At 39.7% G+C, this 21,553-nt stretch overlaps 1 protein-coding gene across 3 annotated transcripts in view; it reads left to right on the top strand.

The window, feature by feature from the left end:
- Positions 1-19,700, top strand: part of ATP6V1C1 (ATPase H+ transporting V1 subunit C1) — a 51,048-nt gene extending 31,348 nt beyond the window's left edge. For all 3 annotated transcript variants that reach the window (XM_021088561.1, XM_021088562.1, NM_001190205.1), the window contains 9 exon segments: positions 694-788; positions 2,284-2,375; positions 3,417-3,515; positions 6,539-6,607; positions 14,190-14,282; positions 14,378-14,471; positions 15,614-15,711; positions 17,473-17,599; positions 19,073-19,700. In XM_021088561.1, the coding sequence (XP_020944220.1) occupies positions 694-788; positions 2,284-2,375; positions 3,417-3,515; positions 6,539-6,607; positions 14,190-14,282; positions 14,378-14,471; positions 15,614-15,711; positions 17,473-17,599; positions 19,073-19,168 (863 nt within the window). In that variant the 3' untranslated portion in view covers positions 19,169-19,700.

Genomic DNA, 21,553 nt, shown 5'->3' with positions numbered 1-21,553 from the left:
TGTTGGCTTGTTCATATGATGTAGGCAGAAGTTAGAGAAGATATTTTGATATGACTTACAGTTAGCCATAATTGTCATTTGATTTCTCTGACCTTGATCCCATCAGACTTGAGGGGTAAAGTCGCCTTGACTACCAGACTTCCAGGGAATTAGTTACTGAGTGTCTCTTTGGCTCTGCATTTTTTATTCTTTTCATTTGAAAGTAAAAGGTCTATGTTTTGAAAATTACTGAAATGCAGATTCCTAGAAACAGTCATCACATGGTTCTAACAGACAGGTTCATTTTCAGTTTGTGTGAGTAAGCTGCAAAGAAAGAACATATTTGTGTCAAATTCTACTTATTGAAGAGATAGTCTGAAGTAGCTTCGTATCTTTGTGTCTCATTCTCCCACATATGAGGCATGTCATGTCATGGTTATGTATGTATTCCATTTATTAAGTGATCAAATTAGAAGGAGAATTTTAATATAAAATTTTGAGTAAGGAGAAGAGATCCAGTCAGATTGCAAGGTAAAATTTTTGATTGAGCTATTTTATTTAGTGTATTACATTTAATATATCACACATTTATTTAACCAGGACTCTTTAGAAATGATACCTTAACTGATTGTCTCAATGCCAGATTTGACATGTAGCAAACTATAAAAAGTACTATTACTTCTTTGCAGTAATTAATTTATTCCCTTATTTCAGTTGACTTGGTTACTTATATAACAAGGTTTCAGTGGGATATGGCTAAATATCCAATCAAGCAGTCTCTGAAAAATATTTCTGAAATAATTGCCAAGGTAAGATAAAAAATGGCACAGGTAGGACACATTTATAGTGGCTTTATGTTTTGTAGGTATTTAGGTATGAAATACTCCAGTTTAGGATTTGACAAGGCATCTTAATTACATGTGACTAATACAAATAGGGCATACCGTTTAACTATAGCTTTACTAAAAAAATGAAAGCTGTCAGAAAAGATAACACTTCCATGTGTACATTATCCAAGTTGTGTAGTTTTACTTTTCTTAAGTGGTTAAGCTAATGTTGCATCAACAATGTTTAAATAAGGGAAGTAACTTTAAAATTTCATAGTTATTTAATTTTTAAGTGTTAGAGATTTATGAGTTGTTCAGATATGTAATAATGGTCACTTAAGAATGTTTATGTACATTCTGCTGATTCAGATTAAACTTTATGGGTTCTCTGACACCTTCTGACATTCAGTATTGATCCTGTATTGAGAGAAAAATGCCCATATTCATGTGATTTTATGTAGTTTCAGGGAGTCCACAGGTGTTAAAGTCCATCCATGAACTCACTGAATTAAAAGTTCCTTTGATGTTGCAAAGTCCTTGAGCTTGAGAGAAAAATGTAGAAGTCTTATCTGAAACTATAATGAAGCAACATTTTTATGATCTGGTTAGGATGAAAAGTATGGTTTAAATTGCTTGGATAGACTCCTTGGCTTTTGTTGACTTTATTTGTACATTGTGCTCTGTGGTTAAATGTAAATGAATAAATAGACTATCAAGGACTTTAACTCAAGTCATCATATAATTTAATAAAAATGAGTAGCCAGGTAATATAAAGTAGTATTCTTCCTGTGACTGAGCCTTACTTTCTTTTGATCTTTATCAAGTATTAGTCATCTTCTTCCTGATACTGTTATAGATGAGGCAGCAGGCTCAGAGAGGTGAAGTGACTTACCCTAGTGCCACACAGCTAGTAATGGTAGAGCTGAGATGAAATTAGTTCTTCAAATACTAAATCTACTGCTTTGTGTTTTCTCCCTAAGTTATTAGTAGTTTTAACCATCTTTTTTGAAAAATCAGCTTTTATAACATTTATAAAAAACTTCAAATACAATTTTAACTTCATTGCAGAAATATTCTGTGTGTGAATAGTAGTGTTGTGAACTGCAAAACTTGCATGTGATTTAGTTTCTTTTGGAAATTAACCCTTCAGACTTCGGTGTGAGAGCCTTTTCGTAATCTCTATATCCAGCAGCCTAGATTCTAGTTACGTGGTTTAAGTAGTGATATAGTAACAACAATTAAAGACTACAACATTATCTCTAGCGGAAGAGATTTTATGAAAGTTACCATAGTTATTAAAAACGAAGTAGGTTTTTTTTTAATGACCTTTAAAGCCATGCTTTTTAAATAACAGAAAATTCTTCTATCAGTAACTAGTGGTGTTTTGGTTTTTGAAGTTTAAACACAGTTACTTGAACTGTATTAATAAAGGCAGGTGTAGAAAAAAAATTCCCTGTTTTTCTTGCTTTCTTCTTAGGGAGTGACTCAGATTGACAATGACCTGAAATCTCGAGCATCCGCATATAACAACCTGAAAGGGAATCTTCAGAATTTGGAACGAAAGAATGCGTAAGCTTGTTAAGTATATATAAATATTTAGAATTGGGGGCGCAGTCTAGCGTACACTGAATGAACGATTGTTAGGGGTCAGTTAAGGTCTGGTTTGTACTGTTTCTGTAATTAAAATGGTGTTTTTTTCACTTCATGGAGAAAAGCTTCTTAATTGAGGCTAGTCTAAACAGAAGTGAGGCTGATTTTTTGCACTGATTTCATGCGTAATACTTGTGAGTTGGGTCCTGGTTTATCCCTTTATCCATCTGATTTTTACTGCTAAATTATCTAAAGTTAACTTTTAAATCAAATCATAGTTTAATTACAATTGCCTGCTGCTTTAAAAGAATTTTATAGAAGAATCCTTTTATAATGTAATACTCATTCTTTAATTTATCTGTTTTCCAAGTTTAGTTTTTTTACATGTTAGGTTTTCTTAAAATAGAACACTCTTATTTTGGTTGATCTCAGGACAGTATGACCACTGCAGGTGTAGTAGCATTAAGCACTTAACTCTTCAAGTTATGAATTCATGTCCCAGAGGGAAGGTTGGAAACTATCAGTGGTGCAAACAGAGCAAGTTATTTTCGTTACGAAATGTGCAAGGAGACCAAATGAAGACTGCTTTGAAAGAGCTGACTCTTGGGTTAACTCTAACCAAAATTGATACCCAGGGAGAGGGAGGAAAATCAAAGGTTGTGCCTCGATGATATGATTTCATAATTATGGTGAAGTCGACTTTAATTGATAGCTAATGAATAACACTTTCCCAGTCAAGATGTTATATATGTAATTAAGAGGAGCTAAGTTATGATAATTAAAGGGAGACACTAGGGGCAAATTCTGATAAAATGTTGACTTTTTTGGGCTTGGGGGATGGGAAATATTCAGCTAAATTTTGGCTTCTTATGTAAAATAAAAACATTAATTCAGACTAATCCCTCTCTTGAGATGTGTATGTATATATATAGTATGAGTGACCATGAGCCTGCCATTTCTTTATTTGTGTTACAGAAGCATGTGATTATCAGCCTAATGATTTTTTTTCTTATTCCTCAGAGGAAGTTTGCTAACTAGAAGTCTAGCAGAAATTGTGAAGAAGGATGACTTTGTTCTTGATTCAGAGTATCTCGTCACATTACTGGTCGTAGTTCCCAAGTATGTTTTTTTAATTACAAAAGGTTTTTTTACTTGTTAAACTACCAGAAAGATATTAGTGCCTGATATTTTAACTTGAAGTTTTCCATAAAACCCAGATGTAAAGGGAATATCACCTTGTCATTCATTCTGTCATCCCACCTGTAGTCAAGTGACACATACAGTACAATTTAGTTCATGACCTGGTATTAGAGATGTCAATTAAGGATTGAATTTCCTTGGAGTTCCCATTGTGGCACAGCAGAAACGAATCTGACTAGGAACCATGAGGTTGTGGGTTTGTTCCATGGCCTTGCTCAGTGGGTTAAGAATCTGTCATTGCCATGAGCTGTGGTGTAGGTCACAGACGTAGCTCGGATCTGATGTTGCTGTGGCTGTGGTTTAGGCCTAAAAAATGCAAAAAAAAAGAGTTTCCAAATCAAATTCAGCAGCTTAGTAGAGATGGACCATTAAAAAATTAAATAATGCCAAATTATTGAGCTTTTAAATATTTATTTTATTTTATTTTATTTTTGTCTTTTTGCCTTTTTCTAGGGCCGCTCCCACGGCACATGGAGGTTCCCAGGCTAGGGGTCTAATTGGAGCTATAGCTGCCGGCCTACACCACAGCCACAGCAACGCGGGGTCCGAGCCGCGTCTGCAACCTACACCACAGCTCACGGCAACACCGGATCCTTAACCCACTGAGCAAGGCCAGGGATCGAACCCGCAACCTCATGGTTCCTAGTTGGATTCGTTAACCATTTCGCCACGACGGGAACTCCTTAAATATTATTTTTAGATTTTTCAAAATAGGAAGCTCTGTGTGTTTCTGAAAAAATCTTTTTGATTGGTTAGAATGAATTAAGCCTCAAAGGAGCAAAAGACGGATTAGTTAAAAAGTTAGCTTATTTTTCCTGTGAAGGGCCAGATATTAAGTATTTTACCCTTTGCAAGCCACATGACCTCTGTTACAACTACTCAGCTCTGCCACGTCAACTTTGTGGTTTAACTGAAAGCAGCCATACACAGTGTGTCTGTGAATGGATGTGGCTGTTTCAGTAAAACTTTATTTACAAAGACAGGTGCAGGTTATAGGTATAGTTTGCTGGATTAGATAATCTTTTGAAATCTCCTTAGATTAGGCCTTCTTTCTTATTTAACATATAAATTTGGTCACAGTCAATCTTAGGAAAATGAAACCCTGTGTGTGTGTGTGTGTGTGTGTGTGTGTGTACGAGAGAGAGAGAGAGAGAGAGAGAGAGAGAGAGAGGGAGAGGGAGAGGGAGAGGGAGAGAGAGAGAAACAGAGAAACAGTTATTATTGGTTTCACTTCTGACTTACGCTAAAATCTCACTGTCAGGGAATCTTTGGGGGAATCCAAACTGAGGTGGGAAATTTGGCGACTCCTCCCCAGATCTTGAGCATTATTTCCAAGTCTTTCCTTGCTGTGCTAGGGATCTGGGTGATACTGGAAAGCGATGCCTCCCGGCAAGGGTTGGGAAAGCACTCCACTGAATTTACAGTGGTTACAGTATTATTTGACTTCTGCTTTTTCCCCCTTACTGCAAAATGCTAAAATATTGATTATTTCTAATAAATTTGTGTATCTATGCTTTTGTATTATGCAATAAATTAGCCTTTGCCCAGATGAAAGTTTGTCTCATTCAACCTTTATTTAAAATTTGTGTTTGGGAGTTCCTGTCATGGCTCAGCAGAAATGAACCTGACTAGCATCCATGAGGTCACAGGTTCTATCCCTGGCCTCAGTCAGTGGGTTAAGGATCCGGTGTTGCCATGAGCTGTGGTGTAAGTCGCAGATTCGGCTCGGATCCCAAGTTGCTGTGGCTGTGGTGTAGGTTGGCAGCTACAGCTCCGGTTCGACCCTTAGCCTGGGAACCTCCATATGCTGTGGGTGCAGCCCTAAAACGACAAAAAATAAAAATAAAATTTCTGTTTGGAGTTCCCATCGTGGCTCAGCGGTAATGAACCCGACTAAATATTCATGAGGGCATAGGTTCAATCCCTGGCCTCATTTAGTGGGTTAAGGATCCAGCATTGCCATAAACTGTGGTGTAGGTCACAGACTCGGCTCAGATCTGGCATTGTTTTGGCTGTGATGTAGGCTGGCAGCTACAGCTCCAGTTGCACCCCTAGCCTGGGAACTTCCATATGCAGTGGGTGTGGCCATAAAAAGAAAATAAATAAATAAATAAAATTTGTGTTTGACTAGAATTTTTTATAATTCTCGGTACACTGTATTTGAAACATAGGAGCTAGAATACCTTGTATAATGAATTATTCATCATCCTAGCTACAAATACTACAATTCTTTATTTTGTATTGCAAAAGTTACCATCTCTCACCACATCCGTAAAAGCCAGTGGTCTCTAGAGAAGCCTGTTGCATAATGTTCTGGGCAGCCTGGCTTACCGTCACTTTGTTGGCTCAGTACTTCCTGGTTCTGTGCCTTCGGGAACTGTGGTTTTATTCAGTTATTATTTGTAATGGCCACTGAATAGAAATGTTAGTGATTTCAGCATGGCTTCTCTTTCTTTTTCTTCCTTTGTTTTTTCCTTCCTTTCTTCCATTCTTCTTTTCTCTCTTTCTTTTTTTTTAGTGAGGTATATCAACCCAAAAGTTTGAAAGTAATTTAGAAACTATACTTCATTTCCTTTCCAAACTTAGTTCTAGGATGTCCCTCTTTTGCAATAGTTACTGGATGTATGGGGTGGTGAACTGTATTTTCTTTTTTTTATTCTTTTTTTTTTTTTTTGTCTTTTTTAGGGCTGTACCCAAGGCATATGCAGGTTCCCAGGCTAGGGGTCCAATCGGAGCTGTAGCTCCGCAGGTGCGGTCCTCAAAAGACAAAAGAAAAAAAAAGAAATTCATTCTCAGTAGGAAACCTGAATTTTTTTGTTAAATAGATTTGAGGTGTACTTACTATAGATGAATTTCCTATATTGGCAGGATTTCCTAAATTTCCTGGATTTGGAGGAAGTAGGACTTTCTTTTCTGTTAACTTAATTATGCCTTTTCTGCAGGTTAAACCACAACGACTGGATTAAGCAGTATGAAACACTAGCTGAAATGGTAGTTCCGAGGTCTAGCAAGTAAGTAGTAGTCTTTGTAAAGCCCATTTCTTCCCGAGAATTCCTTTGATAGCGTGCTTGTTGGATTAGGAAATATCTTTCTCTTTCCTTTGTGGTAAATTGTACAGTTTTGGAACCATCTATTTCACCTTATAAATGAGTTATATTAATTCTAATTATGATAATTTTAGACCTGGAATAGCCTTTGCACAATCTCATCAACCCACTCATGTTTATAGATGTGGAAGTTTTTTTTTTTGTTTTTTTGTTTTTTTTTTTATAATTTTTTTTATTTTCCCACTGTACAGCAAGGGGGTCAGGTGATCCTTACATGTATACATTACAATTACATTTTTCCCCCACCCTTTCTTCTGTTGCAACATGAGTATCTAGACAAAGTTCTCAATGCTATTCAGCAGGATCTCCTTGTAAATCTATTCTAAGTTGTGTCTGATAAGTCCAAGCTCCTGATCCCTCCCACTCCCTTCCCCTCCCATCAGGCAGCCACAAGTCTCTTCTCCAAGTCCATGATTTTCTTTTCTGAGGAGATGTTCATTTGTGCTGGATATTAGATTCCAGTTATAAGTGATATCATATGGTATTTGTCTTTGTCTTTCTGGCTCATTTCACTCAGTATGCGATTCTCTAGTTCCATCCATGTTGCTGCAAATGGCATTATGTCATTCTTTTTTATGGCTGAGTAGTATTCCATTGTGTATATATACCATATCTTCCGAATCCAATCATCTGTCGATGGACATTTGGGTTGCTTCCATGTCCTGGCTATTGTGAATAGTGCTGCAATGAACATGCGGGTGCACGATATGGAAGTTTGAGGCCACACAGGTGAAGTGGTTTGCCCAGAGTCACATATCTCATTAATGGCAGAGCTGTAATTAGAACCCAGGTCTCTGGTATGGTACTTTTTCTCCTGTGCTACCTTGTAAAAGACTTATCGTATACCTACTGCATGTCTCTAAGTCCTCATTTACCTTGCAGAGGAATTTACCAAAACAGTTACCCAGGTGCTGTGTTGATCGGTTGATCATCAAATATTCACCATCACTTTCCAATGAACATAGATTCTACCTAGTCTGTACTTTCCTTAAAAAAAAAAAAAAGCAAAAAAAAAGGCAAAAGAATTTTTGCAACTTATGGATTAATATTCATTGTCTCATTTTATATTTACAACAGTTCCGTGGGGTAGTTTGGACAGTTGTTGTACTCTCCCTCATAGATGAAGAGGTAAAAATGCATGAGTTAGGTTGTTGCCTGTGGCTGTGTAAGTGTTCAACGGTGAAGTTAGGGGTAAAACTCAGGTCCTTTAACTCCAAGTCCTGCACTCTTGACACCATCTAGCATGTCATTTTCTCCTCTATTCTGCCGTTCCACACGAGATGTTCTTTGAGTAGCTGTGAAGTACAGTGTGTATGCACCCCCAAAGAGTTCTTTTGTATGTCTGTCCCTCCCGCAAGAGGTGGTAGCCTGGTGATGGAAAGGTCTGGGGTAGTAAAGAAGTGGTGTCAGTAAGGCCAGGCCCATGAAATACTTTCTTTTCCAGTTTTATTGTGTCATGTGGGAGGTAGCCTAGTATAATGCAGAGTCCTGGATGTAGGGATTTGAGTTCTATTGCTGGTTCTGCTACTTCCAACTTGCTTATGTGAGCTGGGGTAAGTCTTTTAACTTCCCTGGGCCTTATTTTCTTCATCTGTAAAATGAGCACCATGCCCCTCCCTGTACATATTATGAGGTTCTTTTAAGGCTTGATAAGATAGATAAAGTGGAGGTGATATGATTGTTGTAGCTTCACAGATGTTGATTTTTGAGAATGAAGCCACAAACCTGTGCACGTTGTGAATTTTTTTCCCTCTTGGGGGGAGTACCTTCCCTTCACACCAGCCTTCCACATGGTAAACTGAAGACTGAAGATTGTATCTTTGAAAAATTAGGAGTTCCCGTCGTGGCGCAGTGGTTAACGAATCCGACTAGGAACCATGAGGTTGCGGGTTCGGTCCCTGCCCTTGCTCAGTGGGTTAACGATCCGGCGTTGCTGTGAGCTGTGGTGTAGGTTGCAGACGCAGCTCAGATCCCGCGTTGCTGTGGCTCTGGCGTAGGCCGGTGGCTACAGCTCCGATTCAACCCCTAGCCTGGGAACCTCCATATGCCGCAGGAGCGGCCCAAAGAAATAGCAAAAAGACAAAAAAAAAAAAAAAAAAAACAGAAAAATTATTTAAACGTAGTCATTGAAAACCATGCCATAGCTCAACTAGCACTGATGAGGATGTTTAGTTCACGTGTGGCAGACGGCTTTTCGTAGCTTAGCCTGGAATTTTATATACTCTTTAGGAAAGATCTCTGTGTCTTAATGCTGGATTTTTTTGCTTGTCATAAATAACTTTTTTTTTTTTTTTTTTTTTTTTAGGGCACACCTGCAGCATATGGAAGTTCCCAGGCTAGGGCTCGAATCAGAGCTGTAGCCACTGGCCTACACCATAGCCAAAGCAATGCCACATCCAAGTTGTGTCTGCAACCTACGCCAGAGCTTATGGCAACGCCGGATCCTTAACCCACTGAGCGAGGTCAGGTATCCAAGCTGCATCCTCATGGTTCCTAGTTGGATTTGTTTTTGCTGTGCCACAATTGGAACTCCAATACCTAACATCTTTTTGAGGAATTACTCTGCGCTAGTCATTGTTCTAAGGGCTCTATTTTAAAGTCAGTTATAAGTAGTAATACTGTTACTTGTTTCTCTCTGGCACAATTCTTGAGAAGTTACTCTTGGAAATAGTGAATGAAAGTGCAGTTTTGAGGTAGAGAAATAGATTGAAAAAGACCACCTTCAAACATGGAAGAAATCATTTCACTTAAAAAAATTGAATAAAATAAAATCTAGCTATTTGCAGGATTGGACAGTGAAGTCCTGCCGTCATTGGGAGCTTGAGTGCAGGGATGTGTATAAATGCCAGGTCTGAGTTAAGGGCCAAGAAGCAGAGACTGCATTACTGACCTGCTTCTTTTTGTTGGAAAAACTGTTCAGAAAGAGGTGCTTTTTTCACTTACACTTTCAGAATTACGATTGAGCTTTTCATCTGACTACTTTTGCTTGTGAAGATAACCTGAGATAACCGTGGGTCAATTCATGGGTTGACTTTGGCCTCTTCTGTGTTGTTGGAAACAGCACCAGAGATTCATTGGTGCTTTCTGGAAGTTTTTGTTCAGAGAGCTAGAGCTCCAAATGAGGCAGAGGATCCTGGCGAGGAAGACCTAGAAAAAAACAACACTAGCCATTGTGCAGAGAAGGGTTACTTTTTTTTGTGTTTGGAGGCAGGGATTGCAAAGGTTCCTTTTATGAAGAAAAGCAGGAAAGATACCTTGGCAGCGAGACAGGTAGGGTGACTGGGGAGCAGAGCAGGTGGCAAGACGGAGTCTTAGGAGAGAGCTAAGAAGTCAGAAGCAGCAGGAAGAGCTAGAAAGCTCTAGAAGCACTGCCACTCACATGGGTGTCACAAAGTGTCATGAGGCAGCTGAAAAACACTGCCTTTTAGTTTCTTCTCTACCTGGTTGCAAGTGTGAGAAGATAGTGTTACTGCTTCTACACAACTGTAGAACTAAATGAAGAGAGTGAATTTAGAGACTCAAACCTGCCGCTCACACGCTGTCACCTCCACTGGATTTCTGCAGGCTCTTCCCTTGGCCTCACCTTCAACCTCCTCAAAGGCTTTAGCTCTTAAACTGTAACCCAACTCTTTTTCTTCCTTTTTTCTTTCTTTCTTTCTTTTTTTTTTTTTTTAAAGGCCGCGCCTGTAGTATATGGAAGTTCCTGGGCTTGGGGTTGAATTAGAGCTGTAGCTGCCAGCCTGTGCCACAGCCACGCCGGATCGGATCCGAGCCACAGCTGTGACCTATGCCTTAATCCACCGAGAGAGGCAAGGGGTCACACCCACATCCTCACAGGCACTATGTTGAGTTCTTAACCCACTGAGCCACAATGGGAACTCCTGTAACCGAATTTTTTTTTTTTTTTTTTTAGTCTTTTTTCTTGCCATTTCTTGGGCCACTCCCGCAGCTTATGGAGGTTCCCAGGCTAGGGGTCCAATCGGAGCTATAGCTGCCGGCCTGTGCCAGAGCCACAGCAGCGCGGGATCCAAGCCATGTCTGCAACCTACACCACATGTCACGGCAACGCCGGATCCTTAACCCACTGAGCAAGGCCAGGGATCGAACCCGCAACCTCATGGTTCCTAGTCAGATTTGTTAACCACTGAGCCACAATGGGAACTCCATGTAACCCAATTTTTGAACCAGAGCCTTCTTTCCATCTTTTTCAATGTCATGGAAGCTGCTCTTTGAACTTGTCCTCATCTCCAGGCCCTGCCCCTTTTTGCATGGACATTGTTGATTTCCTCCAGTCGTGCCTTGTCTCTTGCTGAGTGTGGATCTAGTCATCACATCAGCCATTCTCTTAACCAGCACCATCGTCTCTGGCCCCCGAGACCTTCCTCAAACTCCCACCTCAAATTAATCTTTAATGTGTTCTCCTGGCTTCTACACCTGAATTGCCCAAGTGCTGCAGAGAACCTGGTAGCCCTGAACACTGGCCAATCTAGGTGTAGGCTGTTCTGTCTCAGTGGGACTGTCCCTTCTTCAGGCAACACTGTTTAGCCGCACCCGTGGCTCTAACCTCTGCTTGGAGCTTTAGGACCTCTAAGTCTCCAGAGCTTCAGACCCACATACCTAGGTTCTTCCTGGACCACTCCATGTGTCTGTGCCCTAGGGGACTACCAGTACAGCATGGTCACCCCAACCTCAGTCTCAGATTGCCTGTCGCCCTGGTGATGTGTGGCACTTCATGATCCCAGCCAGAAGCGTGGCAATCATTTTGGATTCTTACCTCTCTCTCATCCCTCCACCTAATTTGTTGTGTCGTCTCTCCTTTCCATATATTTGGTTGAACTGTATGAAATTGCTATTTTGTAGGACAAAAATGATTGGATAGTAATTTCATATGGTTCAGTCCCCCCCCCGCCCCATACCTACTGCTCAGTTTAGAATCCTGCCTCTCGCCTGGATCATTGTAATCAGTCTCGTCTCCAGTATCCTCTTTCATCAGTCTTCTGCATTGCTGCTGTCTTCATCTTTGTGGTATACAAAGTTTGTTACTGGCACACACACACCTTGTACCCTGCGTTCCACCTCTGTGTCTTCCCGGCAGTTCCCCAGATGCGCCATGCTATTCCACACCTGTGTGCATTTGCATATGGGGTTCTGCTTGGCATCCTCTTCTCTCCTTTGCCTGTCTTTCAGAGCTCCACTTGGCATCAGCTTTTGTGAAACTCTGATATCCCCTCAAATGCAGTTTTTTACTTCCTTTTTTGCCCCAGTATATCACATATGTATATCTTCTGTTACAGCACGTAACGTCTCTGTATTGCAGTTACCTGTTTATAGCATTTCCTTTATTAGGTCCATGCCTTGAGGTCAGGAAACCATGTCTTACTAGTTTTATTCCTAATATCTAACATGAGCTGGGCACATTTCTAAGAGTCTATGTTAAATGATTGAAAGTCTCTAAGGATTCACGGTTTATTTTTTATACGGTTAAGCAAATAGCTTCTATTTTTCTTAATAAGGTGGCGCAGTAGGACTTAGTCATAAAACAAGACTGAATTTTTTTCTTGGCTTACTTCATCATAAGAATTTTGTGCTGTGATGCAAGTCTCTTGCATGATAGGTAGAAGAAGCCAGTGTAACAGACTCCCTGCTCATCCACATGGAGCCATGTGAGGTATCAGGTGCTTTAGAAGTGGCTTTCAAAACAGCAAAGTACCAAAGTTAAAAAAATTAATTAAGGTTAAAATAAGTTTAAAAGATGACTATGATGACGGTGGAATATCGTTCAGGTCTGAGACAGCCTGTCAAATTGGATTTACTTTGTTTTGATCTCCGTCAGTCTGCACATTACCTAGTCAACTCTGGCAAACCTGAAGATCATTAAAGGTTCTTTCTCAAGTTCTGTCTGCTTGGTAGCTGCCTTGCTTTGGATCTGCTGGGCACTGGGAATAAGAATTAAGGGTAATAGTTTTGAGAGGGCACAAGCTGAAAGGAGGTTGAAACATTCTAAATCCAGAATAGCTGAGTTTCTTCTGCTTCAGTGACTGTGTGCTTGCTGCTCCCAGAGGCCTCTGTTGCTCATACTCCTGGGGAGGTGGCCCCTGCCCGCTGGCCGGCCAAGAGCCAGGTGGCTTCTGTTCTTAAAGCTGTTTTGCCACCAAGCCTTGTAGATGCCTCCTGAATTTACTTGGTTAACCAGGCAGTTCTTAGGCTGCCTGGAAAAACTAAGCTTCCTCCCCTCCCCCTTGTACCCCATCATTGAATTTCACGAGCACTCCCTCGGTTTTGTAAAACTTACTTTTTTTCAGATTTCAGAAGCACCACCTTTTAAATAAAAACTAAGCATTAAAAGTAAAACCCAAGGAGTTGCTGTTGTGGCTCAGCGGTAACGAACCTGACTAGTACCCATGAGGATGTGGGTTCAATCCCTGGCCTCTCTCAGTGGGTTAAGTATCTGGCATTGCCGTGAGCTTTGGTGTAAGTTTCAGACATGGCTTGGATCTGACGTTGCTGTGGCTGTGGTGTAGGCTGGCAGCTGTAGCTCTGATTCATCCCCTAGCCTGGGAGCTTCCATATGCCACACAGGCAGGCCCCCCTCCCAAAAAAGTAAAAGCCAATACGTGAAAGATAGTGAGGAGGAGAGACCCCACCCTTAAGTGATGCCCTCCCTGCCCAAGAGCATCCGTCGTGCTGAATACTTCAGTGTGTAGCTTCAGAGACCTTGCACGTGGGACTCTGCATAAATAGGCAAATTAGGATCATCCTGTGTGTGGACTGGACGATTTGCCTTTCCAAACAGTGGGCTTTTCCCCAGGGCATTGCCAGTTTATGTGACAATTAAAATTTCCTGACAGTGCTATGTGGAAAGAAAGATCTTGGCAGTGATATCCACAAGGGCCGTGACGGGGTAGGAGTTCTGACCTCCCTCGGATGGTCTGAAGCCCAAAAGGAAGCCCGGAGGTGTTTTGTCAAAGGTTAGACAGTGGGTTTCTCAGTTTTGACTTCAGGTGTGAGAGGAGAAAAGGAGAGCTCTGCGGAGGAAGGTGCTGGCAGTGCGGAGAGGCTGGGCCAGGCCTCGCGGGGCCGGCCTGGAGACGGGAAGAGAGTTCGGTTCCGAGAAGAGAAGAAGAGGGTGTTGAGCAAGAAGCAAAGAGATTCTGGAAACCAGCCAGCTCCTGGATAGTTTTTCCTCCACCGGCCTGGTGCTGATACAGATTGAAAAGCATGATTCTTAGAGCGTGGATATTTTACTGGAGTTAATGTTTACTTTTGTTGCTTGGAAGGAAACATGATAGAGGGCTGTTATGGCCCTGTAAATAAAAACACCAGAAACCCTGAGTGTCTGCCCTGTTGGAGTCCAAGCACAGAGCACTGCGGTGGTTTGGGAAGGGCTGCCACACCTTACTTATTCCCCCCCCCCCATTTCTGAATTCTGCCCTCACTATGAAAGTGAGCACTAAGTTTTAAGCGGACTTTGCCTTTTTTTCTATAGTGTTCTCTCAGAGGACCAAGACAGTTACCTATGTAATGTCACCCTGTTTAGGAAGGCAGTCGATGACTTCAGACACAAAGCCAGGGAAAACAAGTAAGATGATTGTTTTGTTGTTTTTTTTTAATTTGTTAGATCACCTGTACTTGGTGTGGACAATTTCATTGTTTTTCTTCCTTTCTTTACTTCAGATTCATTGTTCGTGACTTCCAGTATAATGAAGAGGAGATGAAGGCAGATAAAGAAGAAATGAACAGGCTTTCTACCGACAAGAAAAAGCAATTTGTATGGGTTTTCAATATTGAGTAGTATCAGTGTTAAGCATAAGAAAACGTGGTATTGCTTTTCTTTGATTTAAAGGGAAACAAAACTGAGATTTTGCTCTGAAGACATTTGGTTTTAGTTATTTTTTCTATTAAATGATCAAAATGAATTTTCTCTCAACAAGCTGAAATCTGTGAATAGTTACCTTAAAATATATACCTTAAAATGAATCCCTCTCAATCTATATCATAAATTAATTTTAAATGCAGCGTTTTGGCTAATGCCGCAGCTGTGAGTAGTTTTAGAAAGAATTTATACTATGTAATAGAATCATTAAAAATTTAGAACATGACGAAAAGGCTTCAGGGAACTAGATCAACCTCTGACTTTACAGATGAGAAAACTAAGACCTAGAGATGTTAAATGACTTAATGCATAGCTATTTATCTTTGTTTTTGAGAAGTTGTTTGTAAGTGGATTCTATTTTAAAGATAAAAAATGTTTTACAGTATTGGATAGTAAATTTAGATTTTTGTATTTTGATTTTTCAGACCCGTAGAAGGACACTTCTACATCAGTTTAAGTAACTTCCATTAAAATATATATGCCTTTTTCTGGGTAGTGAATAGGGTTCAATGGATTTTTGTGTCTACTGAGGTTACAGAGTTAGTGTCTAACCTTTTAATCTAATTTAAGGTAAACTATTCAAGATAATGAGAATAATGAAACCTTTTATTATTTTGTTTTGTTTTGTTTTTTTTTTGCCTTTTCTTGGGCTGCTTCTGTGGCATATGGAGGTTCCCAGGCTAGGGGTCTGATCAGAGCTGTAGCCGCCAGCCTACGCCAGAGCCACAGCAACACCAGATCTGAGCTGTGTCTGCGACCTACACCAGAGGTTCACGCAACGCCAAATCCTTAACCCACTGAGCAAGGCCAGGTATTGAAGCCACAACCTCATGATCCTAGTCAGATTCCTTAACAACTGCGCCACTACAGGAACTCCTAGAATAATGAAATCTTTTTAAAGCGAATTATAATGTGATTTGATTCTCCTATAAATCCTTACTGGATAGTCATTCCTTTAAAAATACTTGATTTATCTAGTTTCTAACTGACATTTCCATACCAAATTTATGGTGATTTTTTTTTTTTTCTTTCTATAGGGACCACTTGTACGGTGGCTGAAAGTGAATTTCAGTGAGGCGTTTATTGCCTGGATTCATGTGAAAGCATTGAGGGTTTTTGTTGAGTCTGTTTTGAGGTAAAGGAAGTTACTTAAGAAACTGGAAACTGAAGAATTCACAGTTCACTTGACCTTGGACCTCTCTATTATAACACACAGCCTAGTAATATGACATTGATTTGCAGAAACCAAAGGGCCAATCATGAGGGAGAGATTGTCAGTGTCATACCGCTTGTTACGTGAATGTTAGTTACGTCTTGTCCCTTAATACCAGGTTTGGAAAAAGATTATGCTGCTGTTCTCTCTGATTCTTTCCTTATTACGAACTTAAACGTAGACTGTAAAATATCAGCCAGTGTTTGTTCAGAAGAATGTCTTAGAAGCACCCAAGGAAGATTTTAAATTGCTTCCTGGTATTCAAAGCACTGAAAAACAAGACCTTAAATTCCCACTTTCATTTCCATTCTAGCAAAAAATATGGGCTTTAAGTTTTTATTTTTGCCAACTCCCTGTTCAAGCCTTTCATTCATAAGCGGCATGGGCTCAGTTTTGCCCATCCGTACGGCAGCATGTCTCACAGTTCTTGTTCAGGGTATCAGGTATTGTGCCTTTTGATGCCAGGTTCAAAATCAAGTGCTGATCTATGAACCAGTGTCCAAATAAAATAAAATAAAATAAAATCCAGGTGTTTTGAAGGAAAGACTCTGCCTTGTGAATAACAAGCTTGTACAACTCATAAGCCCTATGAAGAGACCTGGCCGTCCAGTGCCTTGTTTAAATTGTAGTCATTCCTTGAGGGCAAGTCCTTCCTTTATCACTCACTGTGATAAAGGTTAGTCAGGGCTTAGGAAGGGGCAGGAATATTGGAGAGTTAAAAAAAAAAACCTGCTCATTCCTCAGTGCTACCCATTTCTGTGCTGTGTGGGCTGCATCGCTGGACAGCAGGAGAGTAAAGTAGTACACTTAGAACCATAATGAAAACACAACAAAGGGTCTTTGAAGTATTTCACATACAGTTCCGCACACAGTATACTGATGCCTTATTTGAAGTTCTTGTTTCATATTAACCTGAAATATTTTATTATTCTGAGACATTTAACATCTCGGTCATCTTGTGGTCCTCTATGCATGTTGCTCATATTAGAAATAGTTCAGGATACTTATCTGCAGCCATGCCCACTATTTGTAAATTTCTTTCCTGTGAGTAATCTCATGTTGTTGGTTACATGAAAATATCTTTAGTCAGCCTTCCGTATTCTTAAATTTTGAATCCAGGGATTCAACCAATGACAGATTGAAAATAATCAAAGAAGAAAAAAGCAAAATTGGTTTTACTGTGTGCTTGCACTGATTTACATAGCATTTGTATTGTATGTACAACTAATTACATAGCATTTACATTGTATTAGGTATTATAAATAATCTGGAGGAGATGTGGAATACTACACCATTTTATGTAAGGGACTTGAGAATCCATGGATTTTGGTATCCAGAAGGGTCCTGGAGCCAATTCTTTGCAGATGAGCTAGAGACACTGTAGTAAGTGTGTATATTATCACTATTTGCTGAAGGTATTCATAGTACCTTAAAGATTGAAGAGTAATTAAAAGTAATTCCTAGTAGATAGTTGACTCTCATCTTAAAGATTTCTGATGAACAGTGAGGATCAGAGAAGGTTTGAGTTTCTCAGTATATTAGTTGAACCTGTAAAGGTGATCATTAAAATGAGGTACCCTCTTCCTGTTAATGGTGATGAATATTATGAGAATATTTGCTTTCAAAAGAAAAATCTGCTTATGCTTGCTTGTGTGACACACTGAATTTCTGCTTCCTTGCAAGGTATGGCTTACCAGTGAACTTCCAAGCAATGCTCCTTCAACCCAATAAGAAAACAATGAAGAAACTAAGAGAAGTATTATATGAATTGTATAAACATCTAGACAGCAGTGCAGCAGCTATTATTGATGTAAGTATTTATTAGCCTGGCTGAATAGGAACTGGTGAATTTCAGAAAAAATTATTGGAAGAAGATGTAAAAATGGATAGTAAATGTTACATTACTTAATCTTTGGAAAGTTACTTGAAGAGTCTCAGTTTGTTAGTAATTAGTTTACCTGATAGCATAGCAAAGAATTTCCTTTGTTTATCCCATTTTACGCTAGTTGCTTTTTGGTGTTTCTAAAAGCCAGTAGTTTTCTTGCTGTAGATTGATGTTTATAGCTGCAGAAATCCACACAAAACGAGGGATACTAGTCGTTTACAAAGTAAAAGCTGCAGAGAGAAAGAAAAGTAGTTATTTTATTTGGTAGAAGTAGTGGCATCAAAAAAAAAAACGGCATCAATAAGTGAGCATTTTAAAAGAGAACTGTCATGTCTCTAAAATGGTATGTGCTTATATCTTCTTTTTAAACAGAAAGATAAACAGAGTATGTATTTTTTGTCATTGCTATTAAAGATTGTAGCAGGCTTTTATATATTTTCAATTTCAAATACACTGCTGATTTTTTTCCTCTTTAGTTTATGATGGCAGTTCACACGTGCATTAGTTAGAACCCATTAAAAAAAAAATCAAGGATTTTTTGAGAGAAGAAAAAAGCAGGAAATGACCCTACATTTTTATGGTATTGCCAATAATATGTGAAGTCTAAATACTTGATACATAATTTCCTACCAATAAATGCTTATAACATGCCTTTCATTAAAGTCACACTTGGTTTATTTTTAGCCAGCATTTTATAAGCCATGTGTCTCATAAATGTAATACTCCAAGCCTGAGATTTTAACAAGTAATTTTATACAGTGTATACTTAAAAAAAAAAAAAAAAGATGGCAGGGTCATGGTTAAACACATAGAGGCTTTGAAGTCAGAGAGTGCTTGAATGTGGCTTTACTAACTCAGACACTGTGTTCCCTACGGCACGTCAGCCTGACTGAGATTGCTCCCTCATTTGCAAAATGGAAATAACAATGCCAAGTCCAATTAAATTAGCATAAATGTATTAACTTAGTCCAGAGTATATGTTCATTAAGAAGGTATAAGCGCACCTCATTTTATTGTGCTTTGCTTTATTGCGCTTAGCAGGTGCTGCACTTTTTACAAATTGAAGGTTTGTGGCAACCCTGCAATGTCAGATGATGGTTCACATTTTTTAGTAATGAAGTCTTTTTTTATTAAGGTATGATGCACGTTGTTTTTAAGATAGAATGCCATCACGCACTCAGTAGACTATAGTGTAGTGGAAACATGATTTTTATGTGCACTGGGAAGCCAGAAGCCTCATGTGACTTGCCTTCTGGCAATACTCACTTTATTTTGGTGATCTGGAATAGATCCCGAGACATCTCCAAGGTATGCCTGCAAATGGTAATACGTTTTTTCTTTTCCTTTTTAAATGTCTTTAAGTACTTAGTTGAGCCATCCTCTGATTTTTTTCCATAGGCTCCTGTGGATATTCCAGGCTTAAACCTGAGTCAGCAGGAATACTACCCCTATGTGTACTACAAGATTGATTGCAACTTGCTGGAATTCAAGTAAAACGAGCCCCCCAGACAGCCCTGCCCTCGTGTCGGTGTCGGTGTTTGCTAACAGAATAGGTTGCCCTATGGCCGAGCCCTTAACTCTCTCTCCCCCTTGCTTGCTCTCACCTCCTTTTCTCAGCGCAGTCTCCCGTAGTGGTCCGTTTCTCAACATTTTCAAAAGGAAACTGTATGTCTTATTTCTTCTTATTGATCAGGTCTGTAAATGTGTACTAAAAAAAAAAAAATCAGAGTTTATTTATAAACAGAATAGTTTATTTAAAGAGAAGGTCTTTCCTCATCAATATAAAATTGTGGTATGCATTAATTCCATTTGTTACTGTTGTGACAAAAGCCTTGTTTACAGGGGAATGGTGTAAACAGTTATACCATTTTGTTCACTGTGTTTAGTAGACATGACTGTTGAATAGTTATTAAATCGTGATATAAAGAAATGTGACAATATTCAGGTTATGTGCTTTCTTTCAAACTACAGTCTGTGAGCACTGTTGACACCCACAGGAGAGAATAAAATTACCTGTGCAAAGGTGGATTGTGGTGTGTGTAACTTCGAAGGTGACCGTTCAGTTTGGGAACTTAATAAATGGCATCATGGCTAACCTGCTGTGCTGCTTTCAGGGTTGTGTGATATATACCGAGGGATGCCCGCCGTGGCCGACTTGCGTGCTGGTTTAAGTATGCCAAGTTTGGGTCAGAGCACACATGTGAAGATTATTTTTGAATGTGTGGTGGGTTTTTACATTTGGACACTAGACTTTCAGTTCTTACGATCAGGAAGTAGGGTCAATTTTGAGTCATGTATAGTAGAACTCTCACGTTTTAATCATTTGTTTTGTTTGTCCTTTTTTCACCCTTCCCTAAGATTGTTGATTTTGCCTTCATCTTGACACTTTTGACATAGTCTGAAAAGAGGCATTGCTAGCCTTACAAACCTCTGAAATGAAACTAAGTTGAGAATTCTGAGTGATCTTTTATTTTGTTGTTTTTAATTTTTACCATCACACCTGTGGCATATGGAAGTTCCGGGGCTAGGGGCTGAATCAGAGCTGCTACTGCTGGCCTGTGCCACCGCTACAGCAATACCAGATCCAAACCACATCTGCGACCTACTCTAACCTACACCGCTGCTTGGGGCAATGCCCGATGGGGGCCTGGCCAAGAGTGAGGTCAGGGATCGAACCCGCATCCTCATGGATACTAGTCGGGTTCTTAACCTGCAGAGCCACAACAGGAACTCCTGAGTGAGCTTTTAAAAGAAGGCTTTGTAGCAGTGCTTCACTTCCTACGCCCTCACAGGTTTGTAATTGGGAGAAAGAAGTTTACCTTTTATTTTAAGGGGCATTTCTAAACTATCCTATTTTATCTAGAAAATTAGCCTCCTTAAGTTCTTTTATTTCAAAATTGTATATTGTTATTTCAGAAGAATAGTTAACTTCAAATCCAAATTTCTATCAAGTGAAACATAAGAGACGACCCCTCCTGCTCCCTAAATTTCTTCACAAGGAAGTTTACATGATTTTTCAGGCCTTTTCCTCTCTCTCTGTAACATATATGTCAAAAACACAGTTTATTTTTAAAGAAAAATAGGCTCATAATCCATCACTTGCTTTTTTGCTCACTAGCAGAGCCAAGGTGTCTTGTCAGTGTATCATGAGCTACCTCATTTAAGTACCTGCTAAGCAGTTTGCTGTCACCTGTTTGTGCCACAGCGTAGCTGACTGGATGGGTATTCAGCTTGTTTTGAAATTCTGCTCTCACAAGCACTGCTGCAATAAACATCCTTATACATGTGTCTTGGTTTACTTGTAGTATTTCTGTAAGAGAGACCCTGGAAGTGGAGCTGGTAGGTCATAGGGTATGTACATTTAAAGTTTCAACACAGAACTGCCAAGTTATCATCAGAATTCCAAATTCAAGATATGATTAGAATGCAGGCTTTATTTTCAGGTTTTTTTTTTTTTGGATAAGAGGAAGCTGAAAAGTGTTGATTTCAGAAAATTCTGGCTTTGGCTTCTGCACGTGTTTGTAAAATGGGTATACTCTCATGGCGGGATGTGTTTGGATGATTAAAGTGAAAAATGGGTAGGTCTATGGGATGATGTTAAGGTTTCTCTTAGGCTTTTAGTATTATTCTGAAATAAGTGCGGACTGCATCAAGTTTAAAATCCCAGTATATTTTTGGAACTATGGGACCTTGACTGAGTGAGGAGCTCTGGAGTCAGACCCCAGCTCTGCTGCCCATCAACCCTGTGACCTCGGCGCCCACGCCCTCCTTCGTGGAATGGGGGTAATAAGAGCTCCCACATCATAGGCTGTGATGCTGAGCAAAGGCGATCCCACAGCTGCATCCACAGCTTGGAGTGGTGCCTGGGAAGAGCTCAGT

This window comes from Sus scrofa, chromosome 4 (assembly GCF_000003025.6).
Source record: "Sus scrofa isolate TJ Tabasco breed Duroc chromosome 4, Sscrofa11.1, whole genome shotgun sequence".
In the NCBI taxonomy this organism is placed as follows: Eukaryota; Metazoa; Chordata; class Mammalia; order Artiodactyla; family Suidae; genus Sus; species Sus scrofa.
The sequence above is the reverse complement of the archived record's forward strand: the minus strand, read 5'-3'. Positions and strand labels throughout refer to the sequence as shown.